A 21,069-nucleotide genomic window follows, 5' to 3' on the forward strand; every position below is an offset into this window, starting at 1 on the left:
AGAAAGTTTACAATTACTGATTAAAATTTTTAAAATGAAGAAAAAAAATTTTTTTCACCCAAAAAATAGGAAATAAATAAAATTAACAATTGCAATTCTAATTCCCTCGATAGCCGCGCACATACATACACATAGTTTTGTTAAAACTCGCAAAGTGGAAAGTTACTTTTTTTTCCCAACATGCTTTCTTGAAGCACTCTAAATGCCAAGGCAACTTTTTTTCCTTCCGTTAAGAAGCAAGGTTTGCTTGTCGAAAACAAAAAAAAAATAAATAAATCCTTACGCACTGTACCAAAAACAGCAAAACATAATTTGCTATTTAAAAAAAAAATAAACACCTACATTTTTAGGGGGTAATAATGATTTTAAAATTTTTTAAATCTTAAAATTATTCTAATAATATAAATAAAGAATATGAATTAATAAAACAAAAATATAAAAAAAATGATTAAATTTTTTTAAAAACTACTATTTTATAAATGTAATCCTTAAATTTCTCTCTAGAATGAAGAAAATTATTTTCATTTCTAATTTTTCTGTTCTCCTAGGAAATATAGCCTTGAAAGGTATCAAATTTCACACAAGGGCGGAATTTTCCATGAGGAAACACAAAAAGGAACACAAAAGCTTCATTCCCATTGGCTGATGGTTTGTCAATGAAGAACCCATGAAAATATAACTCCCTAAATGTTTCTGCTGTCCTCAGAAAAATAGCCTTCAAAAAAATCTTATTTTCCATTATATATTAGGGATTAGGGTTTTTGGAATTTTTAAACCTTCTTCAATATTCTACTGTCCTATTACAAATGTTTACTAAAAGAAACATTATTAACCACAACAATGGCTTTATCTGTCACTGAACAATAGTCAACATCTCTATTTTCCTCTACTATTATTGTTCTCGTTAAGTTTTTCTATTAATCTTCCCCTCAACGCACTATAACAAAAGTCTCTTTTTTAAATTAAAATTTTTTTTTCCTATTTTCCCTTCTTGTTAATCACCATAAAAATATTATTAAAATTAAGTTATGTAGGTAATTTTAATTTATATTATTATTATTATTTTTATTTTTTAAATTTATTGTTCATATTTTTAGAATTCGGAAAGGGGTGTTAAAATCTACTTCTTCTCCTGCTTTCCTATTAGGAAAAACCTTGACAGGGAGAGATCAAATTTCACCGGAAAAATAAATCTTTTGTTAGAGGGTTGGCCTTCAACGTCTCCCTATTTAGTGTAAATGACCTGAAAGATCCCAAAACTCAACGAAGTTACAGAAATACCATCTCTGCATCTTCTACAATTTTAGATCTTTAGATTTTTTTTAAAAATTTTTTTACTATTTTTGAGTTATACTTCGATAAAAGTAGAAATTACAATCTACTTTCATAGAAGCATTATAGTAATAAAGAATTACAATTATTTCTATTTATTTTTCTCTATACTTCCCTAAAATTGTCGTCTGCTGTTGCTTAATGCCAACCCTTAAGAAAAAAAAAATACTTTTCAATATATATACTTCCCTGGTAACAAACACATTATCAAAACTAATACTGGGGTACAATAAAATTCCAACCCCCCTATTGAGAAATAGAAATACACTAAAATTTCTTTCTACTTTCCTAATAACATAACCACGTTAAAAAATTTATTATTCTAAAAATCTCTCTTAACTGAAACTTTTCTTAAAAAAAAACTCCGATAACCTTTCTACATTCCTAATAATAAAAAAAAATCAAAGACGCTGCATCCCATAAGGAAGAATCATAAAGAAATTTGGTAAAAAAAAGTATTCTACCCAAAACGTTCTGCTTGCCTAATAACAATTCTACATATGATCTTTGAATGTATTCAAAAATAAGTCCCATTTCGTGGAAATTTTTCAAATTATCTCCCACAAGTGACAAATATTAAACATACTTTATGTATAATAATATTAAATATTTAAAAAAAAAAAATATATATATATATATTACAGGTGTTTAAAAATCTAAAATCATATATGTTTTCCTAATAAGAACTATGGGACAAAAATAGACGTTGAGGAAAATTTAGTGATTTTAAAAACTAGACAAACTTTCTAGTTGATTCTAGTTTCCTAATACTGATTGAACTTTGTTCCTTGTTTGACGAGGTTTGACCTTCTTTTTTTAAATAGTCGAAATAAAGTACAGGTACTTCTTTTCTACAAAAGGTTTATCTGTTTAACAATAGATATTAGATTAGATACAAATTAATTCTATTCCGATGTTATATTTGCCATACAAAAAAAATATCGAATTGATACCGAACATATCAAATTTTTATAAAAAAAAGAATATTTTTGGTATCAATTTGATACTTTTAAATGAGTGTCAGTTACTTTTAAAGTTATTCTAACCCTTAAAGAATCTTCTATTTTTTTGTTTAGCTATTACTATTATCTAAATAAAAATCATGAATTATCAAAATCAATGTTCATAAATCAAAAAATTTTTGCCCTTAATTCTATTTTTTAAAAATCTAAATATAAAATCATCAAAATTAAAGATTCAGCAAGGAATCCATTTTTTATAATATATCAGAGCAGAGAAAATAACAATATTACTCATTTGAAATTGAGAAAAAAATTTTTCATTCTTATTTTCCTTACTCTCCTTTCAAAATGGTACACTTTTTACACCTGCGATGGAAGTTTCAAAGATATGTTGTAAATTTTCTATCGAAAAAAGTAGAAGAAAACATTGAGGGTAGAAAATAAACTCGAAGACAAACTGAAGTTTGCTACCTGCATTGAAATTGTAAACTCTCCATCTCCTAAAAACTTCAAGATTTTCTACTTTCCTAGTCGTAATAACTTCACGAAGTTAAAAACAAAAAAAAATATATTGCACCAGCGCGAAAAGAATTAACGTCCTTTTTTTTTGTTTTGAAAAATAGAGAAATATTTTAGGAAATTTGAAAGAAAAATTTTGAAAAAAATTCTTTGAACTTATTTGTTAAATAAATAAATTTTTCAATAAATAAATTAATTTTTTTTTATAATTTCTTTTAATTGTGAAGATAAATACTATATATGTAAAATAATTTATTACCAGTATAAAGAACATTAATTTCTATTTCTATCCTCAATTTTGTTATTTAAATTTTTTTTAACGATGAAAAAGAAAAAAAGAAGAAAAGCAGAAATCACAAAATTAGAATTATATTTCATTGGTAAATTTAGTATATGAAGTACAACACTTCTTGACAGTACAACAACTGTTTTGACTAAAATTTAGAAATACCCTAAAAACTGTCGGAACTTTTTCTAAATTCTACTTTCCTAATAAGAAAATTTAAATTTTTTGGTTCAGGAAAATATTCTAGAATCTAGTTTCAATTTTTTAATGATCCTAAATACCACGACAACTTCAAGCTCATAATTACATTAGATCACAAAATAACGTCAAAATTTTCATTATTTAAAAAAAAATTTTTTTATTATTACATATTTTTATTAGTATTTTTATTATTATTATTATTATTATTATTATTATTATTATTATTATTATTATTATTATTATTGCTGTTGTTATTGTTTTTAATGTAAATCAATAGAATTTTTAATGGAAGTACAAAAAAATTGAGTTTAAATAGCAATTTTGAATGAAACAAAATTGAAAAGAATTTTATAAAAAGGACTTAAATCCCTCAAAGGCTCTAAAAGAGGAACGTGAAAATAGTTTCACTTCTAAATAATCCTATTATCCTGGGAATCCGATCAACCATAAGGGTTCGATTATTATCTTATCTCATTTTCACAAAGCAATATATATATACAGGGTGCAACAAAAACTAACTTTCTATATATATATAAGAAACTTCCTCAATTTTCTGCTCCCCTAAGAAAAAAACCCATATAAAATAAACACAAACACTATTATACAGATTAAGTGAGATTAGTTTCTCTTTTTAAATCCCCTCTTAATATATAGTATCGAGTATATAGTACAGAAACTACTAGATTCTTTTTTAAAAATTTTAAACATTATCAACGTAAATTGAAAAAATTTTTCAAATAAAATAATTTAAAAATGTAAAATTTAATTATAATTCAATTTCATTTATATATTTTTAATTATTTCTCTAATAATGTAAGCCACAGTAATTGAAAAGTATCAAATTAATGTCAAAAATATCAAATTGATAGGAATTTTTATATTAATTTGATATTTTTTGTATCAATTTGATACTTTTAAATTAGTGTCAGGTATAGAAAGGTTCTAAAATTATTATTTATCTCTCAAAATCATCCCATAGTTTCCTAATAGGAAATATGCTTCAAGTGGAACATTTTAACATAACTAGTCTAAAATCCCATATTATTATATTTTTTTTTTAGAAACTAACTTCTTATTGTATTCTACTTTCCTAATACCAATTCCGATATGAAAAACTAACATCAAATTTATATTTAGTTGCAAGGAATGAATGTAGGCGGCGGGTCAGTTTGAAATTTCATTTATTCGCATTCATGCAAATTGAATTTTATGTGATTTGCATTTTTTTTTTTTTTTTTTTTTTTTAAAGACAAACAAACCGACAGCAAAGATTTTGAATAATTTTTTTCACAATTGACTACAATACGAATTTTAATTAAAAAAAAAAAAAAAATTATGATTGGTCGAATTTTTTAAAATTGCGCCAAAATCTTTTTTTAGGTTATGTTTATTTTGGTCGTTTGCAATTTCGGTCAAACGAAAATTCACGATTTTTAAAAATTCAATTAAATACACAGAAAAAAAAATCTTTATACCTGGAACAGCGATATTTTCACTAAAACAACGAAAGTTTTTGCTATTCTAAGGAAACATATATATACATGTTCCAGATAAAGATTATTTTTTTTCGTATATTGCACAGAATTTGTGCATAACCATATATAATTGAAGGTTATGTTTAAGTTAAACAAAAATAAATTAGAGAAAAGATATATTGTATATGAAAATAGAGATACATTTTGAGAAACTAATTCTGTTGGATAATAGTTTATATACTATATATTTATACTAAAATCCTGGTATTTATAAAAGGATTACTTGTAGAAGAGGATTCTCTCTCTCTCTCTCTCTCTCTTCCTCTCTTTACTAAATATATACAAACATATGAAATTTTCGAGAAACTTGACGAATAAACTAAATTTCAGGTGGAGTTGAGAAGTCACAATACGCTCAGCTACCAAAGCACATCATCAGTCGACATGGATTCGAAGGATGTTTAGCTTCACTCGATTTAAGTGGCGAGAGTCCTGATTTAATAACTGATGCTGTTGTTCCAAGTTCCATGGTGGAATCGGGCTGTGAAACAAATGCAAATCAACATCCAGGCAAAAAATGCACACACGATGTTTGCGCAAATCATGGCACTTGTGTTCAACAATGGAATAGCTACACGTGCGATTGTGATATGACAAGCTTTTCAGGACCACATTGCAGTGACGGTATGAGTATATATATAGCTCAAAAAAAAGAAAAAAAAATTTTTAGACTTGATCGCTTACAGAATACTTAATATTTGATCTAATCTTAATTTTGTCTAATTCTCACGTGACCTAATTTTTACTTAACCTATAATACACGCAAAAAAAATCTTCACCTAAAACAGCGATAAGTTTCTCTAGAATAGCGAAATATTTTCTAGAGAATAGCGAAAACTTTTGCTGTTTTAATTAAACATATCGCTAATTTAGGTAAAGATTTTTTTGCATGTACTATTTTAACCTATATAATACAATTCAAATTGTTATTTAACATATTTCAGTAATCTATAATTCCTAATTAACATAGTTTGAAATTTCATCAATCTTTTTCACCTAATATTTAACTAATTCCTATTTGGCCTAATTTTAGTATTCAATGCTAAATTCTTATTTGGACTAATTTTAATTTTATCCAATCCTCATTTGACCAATAATCCTAATATATTCTAATTCTTATTGAATCTATTTGTCACTTGACCAAATTCTTATTTGGCCATAATTCCTATTTAGACTAATTTTTACATTTAATCCCAATTATTTGATCTAATATTTCTTTAACATAATTTCTATTCAATCCTTAAATTCTTATTTGGCCTAATTTGTACTTTATCGAATCCTCATTTGCTCAATAGTTCTAATATATTCTAATTCTCATTAAATCTAATTGTCATTTGACCTAATTCTCATTTGGGCTAATTCCTATTTAGCATATTTATTATATAGACAAATTTTTACGTTTATAATCGTAATTTGTATTTAACCTAATTTCTTTTTGAAACTATTTTTTATAATTAATCCTAATTCTTATTTGGCCTAATTTTTATTTTCTCCAATCCTCATTTGGCTGCAATAATTCTAATTTTTATTCAATTTAATTGTCACTTGACCTAATTCTCATTTGGCCTAATTTCTACTTAGCATAATATTTATATGCTCTAATTCTTATTTGACATCATTTTTTTATCTAACCCAATTTCCATTTGAATTAATTCATATTTGTCATAATATTTATATAGTTTAATTTTTAGGCCTAATAAAGGCTTATTTAAAATTAGATTAAAGTATGTTAGAATTAGGTCAAATAAGAATTAGGTTTTCAGTAAAAAAAATAGTTAAGGAAATATAAAAATTAAATCGGATGAAGATTAGGCCAAATAATAAATAGATTAAATAAAGATTAGACCACATAATAATTATGCCAAATATACAATAAATTAAATATAAAAATGTTGCCATATAGGAATTAGGTTAAATAAAAATTAAGCCTAATATAATTTCGGTTAATGAAATATTAAGTACAATAAGAATTAGGTTTTCAGTAAAAAATTAGGGAAACATAAAAATTAAACCGAATGAAAATTAGGCCAAATAAGAAATAGATTAAATAAAGATTAAATCATATAAGAATTAGGTTAGATAAAAATGTGGTCAAAGTGGAATTAGGTTAAATAAATATTAAACTATATGAAAATTAGACTGAATAAAAATTAGGCCAAATATACAATAAATTAGATATAAAAATTTTGCCATATAGAAATTAGGTAAAATAAAAATTAAGCCTATAATAGAATTTCAGTTAAATGAAATATTAGGACAAATAAGAATTAGGTTAATGAATTTTTTTCTTAAAAAAAATTTTTTTTTCTTTTAAATGCTTAGGACAAATTTTCTAATTTTTATTCTTTTTTTGCAGAATCAGTGGCTTATGAATTTGGATCAGGAAGGGGAATTATCACATACACATTTCCTCCTGACAGAAGGCCTGAAATGCAAAGGGACACTGTTGCAATGGGATTTGTTACTGGACTCAGTGATGCTGTTTTAGTTCGTATAGAATCTGCATCCAGCAACGATTATCTCGAAATTGAAATTGTAATTAATTTATTATTGATTTTAATTAAGACAATTATGTATTAAAAGGAAATTTTTTTTTTTGTCAATTAGAAAAATTTATGTTAAATTTCCGTTTTTATAATGCAAAATTAATTTTTTTTTATAACTGCACAAAATTTTCAATAATTCTGTAGAAAATATGAATATATTGTGGCACAGAATTATTATATAATTATATAGTTATAAATTAATTATAGTATTATTTTACAATAATTATATAGAATTAATTATTATTAATTAATTATTAGAATTATTAATATATTAAAATAATTATAAGATAATTATAAATATTTTAAAATAAAAAAAATTATAGAAAAAAAAATACTCAAAAATAATAAAAAAAAAATTTTTTTAGGTGGAAGGAAATGTGTTTGCTGTATACAATATGGGAACAAATGATCATCCACTGGGAGAAGTTGGCATTAAAGTTAATGATAATCAATATCACGTCATTAGATTTACAAGAAGCGGAGCAAATAGCACTTTACAAGTCGATGATTATAATCTCCAGTCCAATCATCCGTCCGGTAAGTTTCAAAATTAAATATAATTAAATTAATTTATCATAATTTTTTGCAGATATACTGCGAAAGCAAAAAGAAAACGTTTTTTTGGATTTTCCTGGACTTTTGTGAAGAAAAAAAAAAAGGAAATTTCCTTTTTTTTTTCGAAAAAATGTTGAATTTTTCTCCTTCCACTTTCTATATATAAAGGAACCATCGAAACTATGTTGACAACATAAAATTTTCTAGATTTCACAACAAAAAAAAATGCAACTCATTTTTTATTTTTACAGAGGAAATTTTAGTGTTATTAATTTCAGAAAAAGGGAAATTTTCCTTTTTTTTGAAAATCAGAAGAAATAAAATGGAAAATAGGGGTTTACTTTTTTTAGAGAAACAAAATTTATTTCCATTTCACAAACACGTTCAATTTTCCACACACACACAAAAAGATGTTTACTTTACTAAAACGATTTTCGTTTTTACAAATTGAATTTTTATTTTTATTAAATTTATAAATAATAAACTATCCTTTAAATTTGATTTTTGCACAAAAAAAAAACACAGAAACTATATCAAAAGAAGAAAATTTTGATGCTCGAATTTTTAATTATATATGGAAAAAAGGAGAGATGAGAAATTGTAAATTAACATTGGGAGAGGTACATATATATTTATAAAAGGTTCGCTCTCGAAACGAGTTAAACTGCGACTGCGACTGCGAACTTTCAATGAATGAACTCAAAGCCAAGGCTCGACTAAAGAATCTCTCATATATGGGAGTCTATATATTGTACAACGAACCGTGAGAAAGTATTTTCATTGGTCCACGAGTTTATCCCACGGATTTTAAAGGGGCGCATGAATTACCCATAAAAAGCATATTAATTAGAATTGTTTTTATAAAGTTTTATTTTGAAAATATTTTATTAGAAATAATTATTTTTTTGAACGAATTTCCAATTTTCGAATTAAAATTTGACAAAATTTTCTTTTTATATATGTATATACAAATTTTTTACATAACAAAATTTTAAGCTATACTGAAGTTTTGCCAAATTTTTTTAATTTACAGTAAATTTTTTATGTGATTTTTTATTTAAAAGAATTTTAATTTAATCGAATTTTAATTTAAAAGAATTTTCATTCAATGGAAATTTTCATGTGATTCAAATTTTTAAATGACAAAAGTTCACAATTCACCGAATTTTAATTTGTACGAATTTTTAAGGGGCCGAATTTTTATTTGTCCGAAATTACAAATCGTCCGAACAAAAACAATCGACATAAAGATTTCGGGGTAATTTTCGAAAAAATTTTCCAATTAGAAATTATCAAGAAAATTGTGATTGGACAATTTTTGAAAATTGCACCGACATCTTTATGTCGATGGTTTTGTTCGGTCAATTTGTAATTTCGGACAAATAAAAATTCGTCTCCTTAAAAATTGTTTAAAAATTCGTATAAATTAAAATTCGCATAAATTATAAAATTTTGTTATGTAAAAATTCGTATATAAAAAAGAAAATCCATCAAATTTTAATTCGAAAATTCGGCTTAATTTTTGTTAAAGTAAATTTAGAAATAAAAAAAAAAAATTTATTCCAATTTTTGTTTTCAAATTCCCTTCTATTGGGACATAAACCAAACATTCTCCACTCACTTTCTCTCTCTAAAAATTGAATCTTAAATCTGCTTTGACATATTCGATGACTCAAAAGGGGTCTCCCGGAGAGATATATAGAGACCCAGGTCAGAAATTTTGATGGGACTTGAAGAGAAGAAGAAGAAGAAGAAGAAGGGTGGGGGAGTAAGAGGGGGTACCTCAACACAAAAATTCCTTAAGAAAAATAATGTCGACCTTTTTTCAATCTTCTGTGATCCTGATGCTAAAATACGAGATAATTGGCTTCTTTTATAAAATTTTAACAAACCGTGACAAATCGTGTGTCACGTTCTATTCAATGAAACTTGAAAAATATTTTATCAATGGAAATATATCGGTTTACTGGAAAATTAACTTTTCACGCCTCTCGACACACACAATGTATCATCCTAAAACGTCTTATTTTTCAATTCAAAAACATCTTTTGCTCAAGATGAAATTTTTCTAAAGTCCCAGTTTAGAATATAGTATAAAAGAGAAAGAGAGAGACAAACAGACAGACAGATGAAAAAGACTTCTACGATTCTCCTAATTTCCTGTACCCAAAAACGGAGATAATTGGATTTTTAATCTTTCTTGAGATCTCAAAATGATCTTCTTGACAAATGTCGTGATGACATTTCTCTTTTTTGTATCGACAGTAATATATATATATACTAGACAAAGACTGCGCGCGCAAAGCGCGCGCCTTTTTCTTTGGTATTTAGTACTTAGTCAAAAAGAAAGCGAGTTATTAAATTTTTCTAAAAATATATAAAGTTGTTGCATAATTAATTTAAATTTTTGTTAATATCAGCAAAATACTTTGTAACTGCACTTTTATTACACTAAGTACACATAATTGTCAGTCTAACCATTTCTTGACAATCATAGAAAATTTAAAAAAGAGCCCGTGGAGAAGTTTCCCTAAGTTTCCTTATCGAAAACTAAAATTTGGTAAGTTTCTGATATGGAAAAATGCAGAATTCTGGTTAGGTCCTGATGTTTTTGGTGACGCTTGTTTTTCTCAAAAATTAGTTTTAATGGTTAATAGTGAGAAGAATAACAAGAACCCTACGATTGCCCTTTGAGAACTTTCAATTTAACTTTCAATTTAACTTTTATTTAACTTTCAATTTTTGATTAATTATAATTTCAGGTTATATTACTATATTATTCTTTATAAAAAATATAATTAAACTGTAAAAAGAAAATTTGTAGTTTATATAATTCATTAGAAAATATAATGAATTTAAATTATTAAGAATGTGAAAATAATTGTAAATATGAGGCAAAATTCCTGAAATGTCCAAACAAAAAATTAAAAGTTCTCGAATTTAATCCATACTTTTCTAAAATATTATTGAATTTAATAAAATAGTTTTTGAATTACAACGTTTTTAATGTTTGACTTTTGAAAAAAAAATTTTTTTCAATGTACAATATTTATAAGTAGAATGCATAAAAGTTAACATATATATAATGATTTTTAAAGCTTTTTTGACGGGCTACACGCTGTTAATAAAAATTTTTTTTTTTTAAATAACATTTGACCTTGAAATTCAAGGTCAAAATGTTAATTTACGTTTATCTCAAAATCCGATTTTTTAAAATTATGTTTAACTATCTCAATGGAAAGCTTGACTAATTTCCTACAAAACATGTAATTTTCAGAGTGGGATCTTTTAAAGTTTTTGAGATATTAATTAATTAATTAATTAATGTTTATAACAAATGAAATATTTTACAAACGAATACAGTTACCGTAATTCTGAAGTTAGCAATTGAAACTTAACGTAATTCCGCATCCAACGAGCCCTGTATGAAGTATTTTGGATAAGTAGATTGTTAATAAACAATTAGTTAACATTGCAATTGTTTATTACCAGTCTACTTATCCAAAATACTTCATATAGGGCTCGTTGGATGCGGAATTACGTTAAGTTTCAATTGGTTAATTTAGATTTACGATAACTTTATTTGTTTGTAAGATATTTCATTTTTTATTGTTATTTAACTAAAATTGAACAAAAATACTTCATATGGGGCTTTTGGATGCTTGTTGTTAGTAAAAAATAAAATATTTTACAAACAAATAAAGTTATGGTAATTCTGAACTTACCAATTGAAAGTTAAGGTAATTCCGCATCCAACGAGCCCTATATGAAGTATTTTGGATAAGTAGATTGTTAATAAACAATTGCAATGTTAACTAATTGTTTATTAACAATCTACTTATCCAAAATACTTCATACATCAGGGCTCGTTGGATGCGGAGTTACGTTAAGTTTTAATTGCTAACTTCAGAATTACGGTAACTTTATTCGTTTGTAAAATATTTTATTTGTTATAAACATTAATTAATTAATTAATTAATATCTCAAAAACTTTAAAAGATCCCACTCTGAAAATTACATGTTTTGTAGGAAATTAGTCAAGCTTTCCATTGAGATAGTTAAAAATAATTTTAAAAAATCCGATTTTGAGATAAACGTAAATTAACATTTTGACCTTGAATTTCAGGGTCAAATGTTATTTAAAAAAAAAAATTTTATTAACAGCGTGTAGCTCGTCAAAAAAGCTTTAAAAATCATTAGGGTCAACCGGGGTAAATCCGAACGGTTTTAGTAAATTTCAACAATAACATAAGTTTTTTCTTTAAAAAAAAATACTTCCGGTATTCTGGTGCATGAAGTTGTTACTTTACTTCCATAGAACAATTTTATGGGGTAGAAAATTTTTTTGATAAATTACAATCGCAGGAAACTTAGCGTTCGTATTTACCTCGATACTTTGCAACTTTCCTAAAATATGGGGGTAAATACGAACGCCACTGTATTTCAGAAAAATCTTAGGGAAAATAAATTTAAAGTATTGCAATTGTTAAACTTATATAAAAACTCAAAAAAATACGATAATAAACCTATTATGTAATAATGCATCATATATAAATACAAAAATCAAACAGGTTAAAAATTAAAATGCATTACACAATTAAAACCTTCAATAACTTTATCAAATCATAACGGATTTTTGCAAAACTTGGTACAGAAAGTATTTTGGAGTGATTGAATGTAAATACAAAAATAAAAGTGAAATTTTTTAAATTCAAAATGGCGAACTTTCCTAAAACTTATTTTTAAAAATGACCAAATTTGCTAACCCTGAAACCCCCCGAGTAACAATTTTCGAGCGAATCCAATGAATTTTTTAATTCTCGTCCGCCATTTTGAATTTTGAAAAACTGACTTCAAATTGGTAATTAGCGACCCCAAAAACCGTAGAATACCAAATTTTATTAAGATCCTGAAAAACTTTTTTTAACAAATTATTTGGCAAAAAAATTGAAACACTCCTTCGAGAGAACAGAGATTAAGTTTCTGCTTATTAATTACTAACGAGGATACGTATAGAAAGAAAAACTTTTTTCTATGTACTTTTATAATGTTAAAATAATAGTGTAATCAAATAAAAACAATTTTGTGTGGCTTTGATGTAAAAAAAAATTATTAAAAATACCGTTCGGATTTACCCCAGTTTTCCAATTTTCTTGGGTAAATACGAACGGTCTGATATTATTAATAAAATTTTACAGAAAGCAAAAATCAAATATAGTTTCTGTTCTAGTATTCATAACAAACAATTATAAATAATAAAATGAATTTTTAGCTTCTTTTTCTTCAAATACGAGACAAAATACTGAAAGAGTGTCATCTTTGATTTTCAATCTTTTTTGCAATACTTGTTATCTTTGTTTATGCTGTTGCTAATTAACAAACAAAAAATGGGATAATACTTAGAATCTCTTCAAGAGGATCTGAGGTAAAAATTCTCATATCGAACTTATTTTTAAAAATTTTAATTAAGCTGAAATAATTAGCGTTCGGATTTACCTCCCGTTCGGATTTACCCCGACTGACCCTATATATATGTTAACTTTTATGCATTCTACTTATAAATATTGTACATAGAAAAAAAAATTTTTTTTCAAAAGTCAAAAATTAAAAACGTTGTAATTCAAAAACTATTTTATTAAATTCAATAATAATTGATTTTTAGACTTTCACCAACAATAAAAACATTTAAGAAAAGTATGGATTAAATTCGAGAACTTTTAATTTTTTGTTCGGACATTTCAGGAATTTTGCCTCATATGTAGCAATCGATTCGAAGATATTAAAAAATAAAAATGTCTTATTTAATGGTAAAATCTCCTTGAACTTTGAGAAATTATTTTGTATGATGTTTTTGTAATACAAAAGTTATTTTATTAAACGTTAATGTATTACCATATATTAACTATTTAAAATATTTTAATCCCAAAAATACAATTTTTTTAAAAAATTATTAATATACTCTGGCACATTATAACAAAACCTTTTACTATTTTTGAGTTGTCAAAATCTGCGCAGAATATATTTATATGTGAAATCACAAAAAAAAACAGAAGATGCTTTCCCGACAAAAATTGATTTTAATTAATCATATTATTCTATTTGCTGCTTTTTTTTAAGGCCTACCCTTATAATGTTATTCTTGTTCCTTAATAAATATATATGACAGTCATAATTTTATAAATAAAAAAGAGTATATATCAAAAAAACATTGAGGTGAGATTTTAAATATTTTCTTGACAAAAACAATAAAATATTTTGTTTATAATTTTCTCTTTTACAAATTATTGATCGAAAAATTAAGTAAAATAGTTTTTATGCAAGAATATGTAAACATTTAAATAGAAAAATATTTGTTCTTCTAAATCGTTGATTAGAAATCGTTGTGAACCTCACTAAAGTAATTTATTAATTATTAGACTAACTATTTGATTTCAGCACATGCACAAAATAACAATATTCCTGGTAACACAATATAAAAATCTTAATTTTAAGTTTCGTGTTAAAATGATACTGGTCCAAATTTTCTACTATTTATAATAAATAATATAACCTTAAATTATCATTCAATAAAAATGATAGTAAGTTGAAAGTAATCGAAAGACGGTCGTAGGGTTCTTACTATTGGGTACTATGAATCATTTTTATAACGTTTATTTTACTTGTAAGTATATAATTAAAACTTGAAATAATTGAAAAAATACATTTTCATTATTAATAAAAATTAATTAATCATTATTCTTAGTAGAACTTATTTAAAAACAATTATAAGATTATGATGCTGTACAAATTTTCTAATATATTTGTGCATCAGTAGAACCTTATTCGGACTGAATGTATTATATATACATAACATGCTTGCATGAAGAAAGAAACTAACGCATACAATGCTTTTATTCATATGTGAGTGTATATTCGTATATACGGGCTAAACGTGTCTGATAATCGTGCTTGTAAGACGGAGAAAGACGAAGATGACGAATAACACTTCGACCAATGGGATACAGGTTACTGTGACAAAACTTCGAGAGTTTATCGATTAGAGATTTATTATATAGGATATATATATATTCTTAAAATTTGACGTTTCCTTTATATATTTGGGACAAGAGACATTTCAGTGTGGTGTCAAAATGAGAAAATATTTTTTTTTTACTTCCAAATTCTTCTGATCTCCTGGGAAAAATGACCTTTCCTTTTATATATATATATAGAACAAATTTTTTCCCCTACTCAAAAATTAAGAAAATTTAATTTAAAAAAAAAATTTAATTATTTTTAAAATATTATTTTAAAAATAAAAAAGTTTAGCTCATTTTTATTATTAAAATACAATTTTATCAAAAAATGCTCCTAATATAAAATTTAATTAATATAATATAGGTACAATTGCAAAAAATAATTTCGTGAACTTTAAAAAAATTACTAACCTTTTTTGCAAAAAAAAAAGAAAAGAAGAATTAATATATAATTTAAAAAAAAATTAAGGAATATAAAAAAAACTATGTAATTATTATTTATAAATAAAAAAAAATCTCTCTAACCTTATAGTCTGCGCAGTTGATGCACATACAATTCGAATGTTCTTCCAAAAATCACACGCGATTTTAAAAAAATTTTAAATACTCCGCCAAAAACAGCGCACATTTCAAAAAAAAAAAAAAAAAAAAAGAATATAATTATAAAAAAAAATCGTTACAACGAAATTTAAACGATTTCGATTTTAACAATTTCAAAAACACTCTCGGAACTGAAGAAAGAATTTTTTTTTTTTTTTATTTACTAAAATGGCAAAAATAAATTAACACTTTTAAATTTTTATTCGCGAAAAAAAATTGTTCCCACACTTCCGAAGTGAAAATTAAATTACGTTTACGACAATATCTAAATAGATCAATACACGAATTGCAACTGATTTAATTTATCTTTGTACTATTATGACCTAATACTTTTTCAATGTAAACTTGGACTCAAGGTTAAAAGTTTATTTATTTATTTATTTTCAAAACTAAAACTAAGCGCTAGATGGTATTATTGTTGTTAAAATCAAATAATAAGTTCGCAGTGTAAAAGTTAATAAAAATTTTAAAAACCCTTCGATACAATTGAAAATATTTTGAAAATATAATTTGGTATTTGTAAATAAATAAAACAAAAGTTAGGCAAAAATTCACCCTCACATTTTTTTAAAGTCAGAATTTTAATTCTAAATATAGGAAAAATGTAATTTGAATTCAAATTATTTTTTATTTATATATTATTATTTATTATTAACAATAATAATTAATTTTCAATATTTATAATTAAATTCGTGTTATTTCTTTCATGATGTTTCTATACCATTCATACTTTTTATTATTATTATTATTATTATTATTAAATGTTGACGATAGCACAACTTTTAAAATATTACCTATACCATTAATTTTCACTAATGAAATTCGACTAATTATAAATTCACTATTAGGTAAAAGAACAATATTTTTCTCCCTAAAAGTTTCATATTGAATAATTTTCATTTCGATTTCAACTCTAAAATAAGGTACACTAAAATTGTATTCATATAAAATATTTCTATATCCATTAGCTGGTAATGATGAAAATCTTATTGCAGAATCAACGCTTATTGAGGTTAAGATAAATTTTTCCAATTTAACTTTCCTACCTACTTGCAATTGTCTATTAACAAAATCAATAGATTTTGTATCAAGGCGAAATAATACCCAGTGCAATTCATCATTATGAGTAGCATCATATTGTCTTATTGCTAATTTATATAAAGCCAATTTCATTAATTTCGCTTCATTTGTATCGCCATTTATAAACCTATTGCCTGTTGCAAAATTTCTTACAGCATAGTAATCTTCAAATGTCACCGAATAATACGCCTTTTGTTCATTATAATCATTAATTATATTTTCCAACGTTGTTCCTTGTTCAATTTTACATCGTTCACGAAATGTATAAATAGAATTGATTCTATATTTAATATCATTCAATGATAAACTATTATTTTCTAAACGTACAACGTACAATTGTTTATTAAAAAGTTCCACATTTTCAATGATATAATTTTTACACCAAGAAGATTTTTCAAAATTTCGATTATTTAACCAATTTTCAAGAAAATACGCCAATGTTGTATCATTGGGAAAATTGTATTTATTTAATGTATTTTGTATTATTTTGTCAGATTCAAAATTTTTTTTACCATCAACAATTGATTTAATTTTAAATAAACGTATCACTTCTTTTTCGTGACGAATTTTTTTTAAATAACGTAAATACGGTGAACAAATATTAGAATAAATATCACAATTATACATTGAATAAAGTCGATAATTATCACAATTATTCTCATTAATTATTGTTTTATTAAAAAATATACCAAAAAACAAAATTTCCGTTGATTTACGTCTTAGTTGATTATTAATTTCATAAACAAATTCATTATTATTGACAAAATTGTCATTTAATTTAATAAAAACATTTTTTTTCATTAATATATCATTAACTTGTGTAATAAATATTTTCTCCTTTAATTCATAACCAGTTCTTAATTGTACATATTTATCTGTCTCCTCATCTCTGCCAATAATAATAGTAAATTTATAACCAAAACCAGATTTATTAGTGTCAGTTAAGGTATTGACAAATAGAGAACGATTTTTATAATTATCAGTGAAACCAATTGCTTTTATAAAACTATTTTTTGTAATTAAAATTTTATTCAAAATTTCCTTAATATGGGTAAAATTATTATTAATTTGTTTTTCTAATTCGTCAATAATTTTTATCATTAATTTAAAATCCATTTCTCTTGTGGAAATTGAAATAAAATTTGGCTTTTCTATGTATTGGGAAAATTTATCATAAACATCAACATTAATTATTTGTAATAAACTAGAATCATGATTTGTATTATTTAGAATTTTATTACAAATTAAATCAACAAGGGATATTGTTTTAATGCTTGTACACAATGATGATGACAAAAAAATTTCTGTATTATTATCTGTTAAATGCAAAGAATTGGGAAATTTATTTTCCCGATTTATAATTAATGTTGGCATCAATGATAAACCAAATTTTGTCCACCATTCATTTTTCTTTGAATTATCATCATAATAATGTAAATAGATTTTAAATTGTTTTTTTCTATATTTCCTTAATTCTTCAGAATATGCATTCATAATTTCACCGGCATTCTTTAAAACAACACGATGACCTAAATTTATTAATTTAAATAAAGATAGATGAACTTTATCACGAAATAATTTAGGATTATCAGATTCTTTAATAAGTGTACAAGTATAATTTTTTCTTATTAATGCAAAATAATCAAATGTATCTTTATTAGTATAGTGAAATTCAAATAAATCCAACGATAAATTTTGAGAATTATTAAAATCACTATATAACAATGTTATTTCTGCATCATGAATATCTTGTATTGAAAATTTACTAAATGAAGAAAATTCAGTTAATTCCAAATCATATTTTCCATATATTTCACCAATATTATTAACTTGATTCAAAAACCATTCATTTTTATTTGTCAAAACAATTTCACTTTGACAATTAAAAAGTGTTTTTTCGATATTCATTTTTGTTTCACGATTTGTTTGATTCCAATAACGACATTCTAAATCTGATAAAAATTGTGCTGTTGAGGCAAAATTTTGAAAATTTAAAAATGCTAAATGTATCTTACGTTCAAAATCATTTTTTACCTGATCTTCAATTTGATTGATACTATTTGTTAAATATTGAAAAAGATTACGATAAGCCATCTTCCAATGATGTGGTTGAAAAATAATATTTCTTATTTCTTCATTTCTAATATTTTCCTCCGTGGAAACATAATAAAAAAGTGCAGAAAGAGCAAAACTTCTCAAACTTAGTGAATTTATTTTTCCATGTTGAAGTAATTCTTTTATTACACAACCCAATGTTAAATATTGATTAAAAAAATTATTTTCATTTTTCAAAAACCAATAATCATCATAGTTATTGAAAAAATAGGTAGCATTTATTTTTCCAATTTTTAAATATATTAAACCAGCTTGTGCAAAAATATAATCAAGAGATAATAAACTATAATAATTATTAGTTTGAGGAAAAAATGGTAATATTATATCATTGTATATTCTTGTAATTGTTAAATCAGTTAATTTTGACTTAGAACCATTTTCATTTTCAAATGTTGAATTTTCTAATTTTTCTCTAATCACCATTAATGCATAATTAAATTCTAAATTTTCATTTATTTTATAAATTGCCTCGGCCAAAAATCCATAAATATTTCCAAATTTCTCAAATACAAGTGAACTAATAATATAGTCTATCATTGAATTAACAAAAATAATATCAAAATCTTCATTATCTCTTTCACCATATAAATCACTGCCTTGTAATAAATTGCGAATTAATTGTCCTCTTTTAGAAATATCACGATTTTCCTCTAAATATTTATAAAGTGCATTAACAATTGGTATTTGTTTATTTTTATCTATTTCTGTTAAATAATTTTTGTTGAATAAAAAATCACTTAAAATATTCAAATAATTAATTATTGGTATAAGTTGTACAGTCGCTAGAGGACATGGTGTCAAATATGTATTATCCATTTTTATTTCTTTTTAGTATATACTCGCAAATTTAATTTTAATAATCCATTTATGAATAATCTGTTAACAATGAACACGTTATTGAAAAATATTATATTACTGTGATATTTTAAAATTGCGACACACGCGCTCTGAAGATATGACCTAAAAAGCTAAAAGTTGTATAGGTTATGTTTATAGAATGAAAATACAAAAAAAACCTAATTATGAAAAAATTGATAATTATGTGAAAAATATTTTAATCAGAGTAAAACCACAAACATAACCTATAATTTTTTTTACATCGCCCCATTCCTCAGAGTGCGCGTTTAATTAAAAAAAATTAACATACCTGGTGATTAAAACGAAACACACAGCAAATGTATTAAGAACTAAATTTTTCAACTTCAAAAAAAGCAATTAGAAGTAAAATATTTTTTGATATTATCTTTTAAATATACGATTTAATTTTTTTAAGCGTGTCTTCAAGGACACAATTTTGTTAGTAAATTTTATTTATCTAAAAAAATATTGACACAACTGGATAAATATATATATAAAAATTTATCTGTATTTAATAGGACACGTACTACAAGACAGTTTTTGCATCCAGACAATAAATTAAATAGATTATACAAAGTTTCAAAACTTAATATTATTTATTTTTATATTAATAAAAAAATTTCAATTTCCTTCAATAATATGAATTACACATTTTTTTGAGATACACAAATGAAATAAAAAGAAAATTAAAATATATATGTAGTATTTAAAAATACACAATTTATTTTTATTTCTTTTATACATTAAAAAGTAAATAATTTCGCAAAATGGCAAAAAATTATAATAATAATTTATAATTATTTCTAATTATTTAATTCGTATTATTTCCCTCATGATATTTTTATACCATTTATATTTTTCATTATTAACATTAAATGTAGAATTAAGCACAACATAAAAAACATTACCAAAACCCTTAACATTAATTGTTGTAATATTTGTAATTACAAATTCATTACCAGGTAATAGTACAATTTTTTTTTCACTTTTATTATTTAAAATATTATTATCATCCAATTCTTCAATATTCATATCAAATTCAACTCTAAAATAAGAACAATTAAAATTAATTTCATAAAAAATATTGACAAATTTACTTGACGGTGAACCAATAAATCTTTTAGCTGATTCTAAATTCAATGATGTTTGTGTAAATTTATTGAATATAACTGTTTTTCCCTCAAAAAATTGTTGTAATACAAAATTCATTGGTTTTGTCTCGATATAAAATAATTTCCATTCAAATTCTGCGTCTAAATCATTAAATTGTCTTATTGCTAATTTATATAAAGCCAATTTCATTAATTTAGCTTCACTTGTATCACCATTAATACGCCTATTGCCTGTTATTGCAAAATTTCTCAAAGCATAATAATCTTCAAATGTCACCGAATAACAAGCTTTTTGATCATTATAATCATTAATTATATTTTCCAATGTTGTTCCATATTCAATTTTACGTCT

General features: G+C 24.2%; 1 protein-coding gene across 1 annotated transcript in view; it reads left to right on the forward strand.

Annotated features, from left to right (window-relative positions):
• The window catches only part of LOC127281166 (neurexin-1), a 358,116-nt gene that overhangs the window by 254,748 nt on the left and 82,299 nt on the right, over window positions 1–21,069 (forward strand). The window contains exons 19-21 of the mRNA XM_051304733.1: window positions 5,166–5,459; window positions 7,192–7,370; window positions 7,747–7,918. Coding sequence (XP_051160690.1) covers window positions 5,166–5,459; window positions 7,192–7,370; window positions 7,747–7,918 — 645 coding nt within the window. The remainder of the gene's footprint in view (window positions 1–5,165; window positions 5,460–7,191; window positions 7,371–7,746; window positions 7,919–21,069) is intronic.

This window comes from Leptopilina boulardi, unplaced genomic scaffold (genome assembly GCF_019393585.1).
Source record: "Leptopilina boulardi isolate dan_hultmark-lab unplaced genomic scaffold, ZJU_Lbou_2.1 LbouV2_266, whole genome shotgun sequence".
Classification (NCBI taxonomy): Eukaryota; Metazoa; Arthropoda; class Insecta; order Hymenoptera; family Figitidae; genus Leptopilina; species Leptopilina boulardi.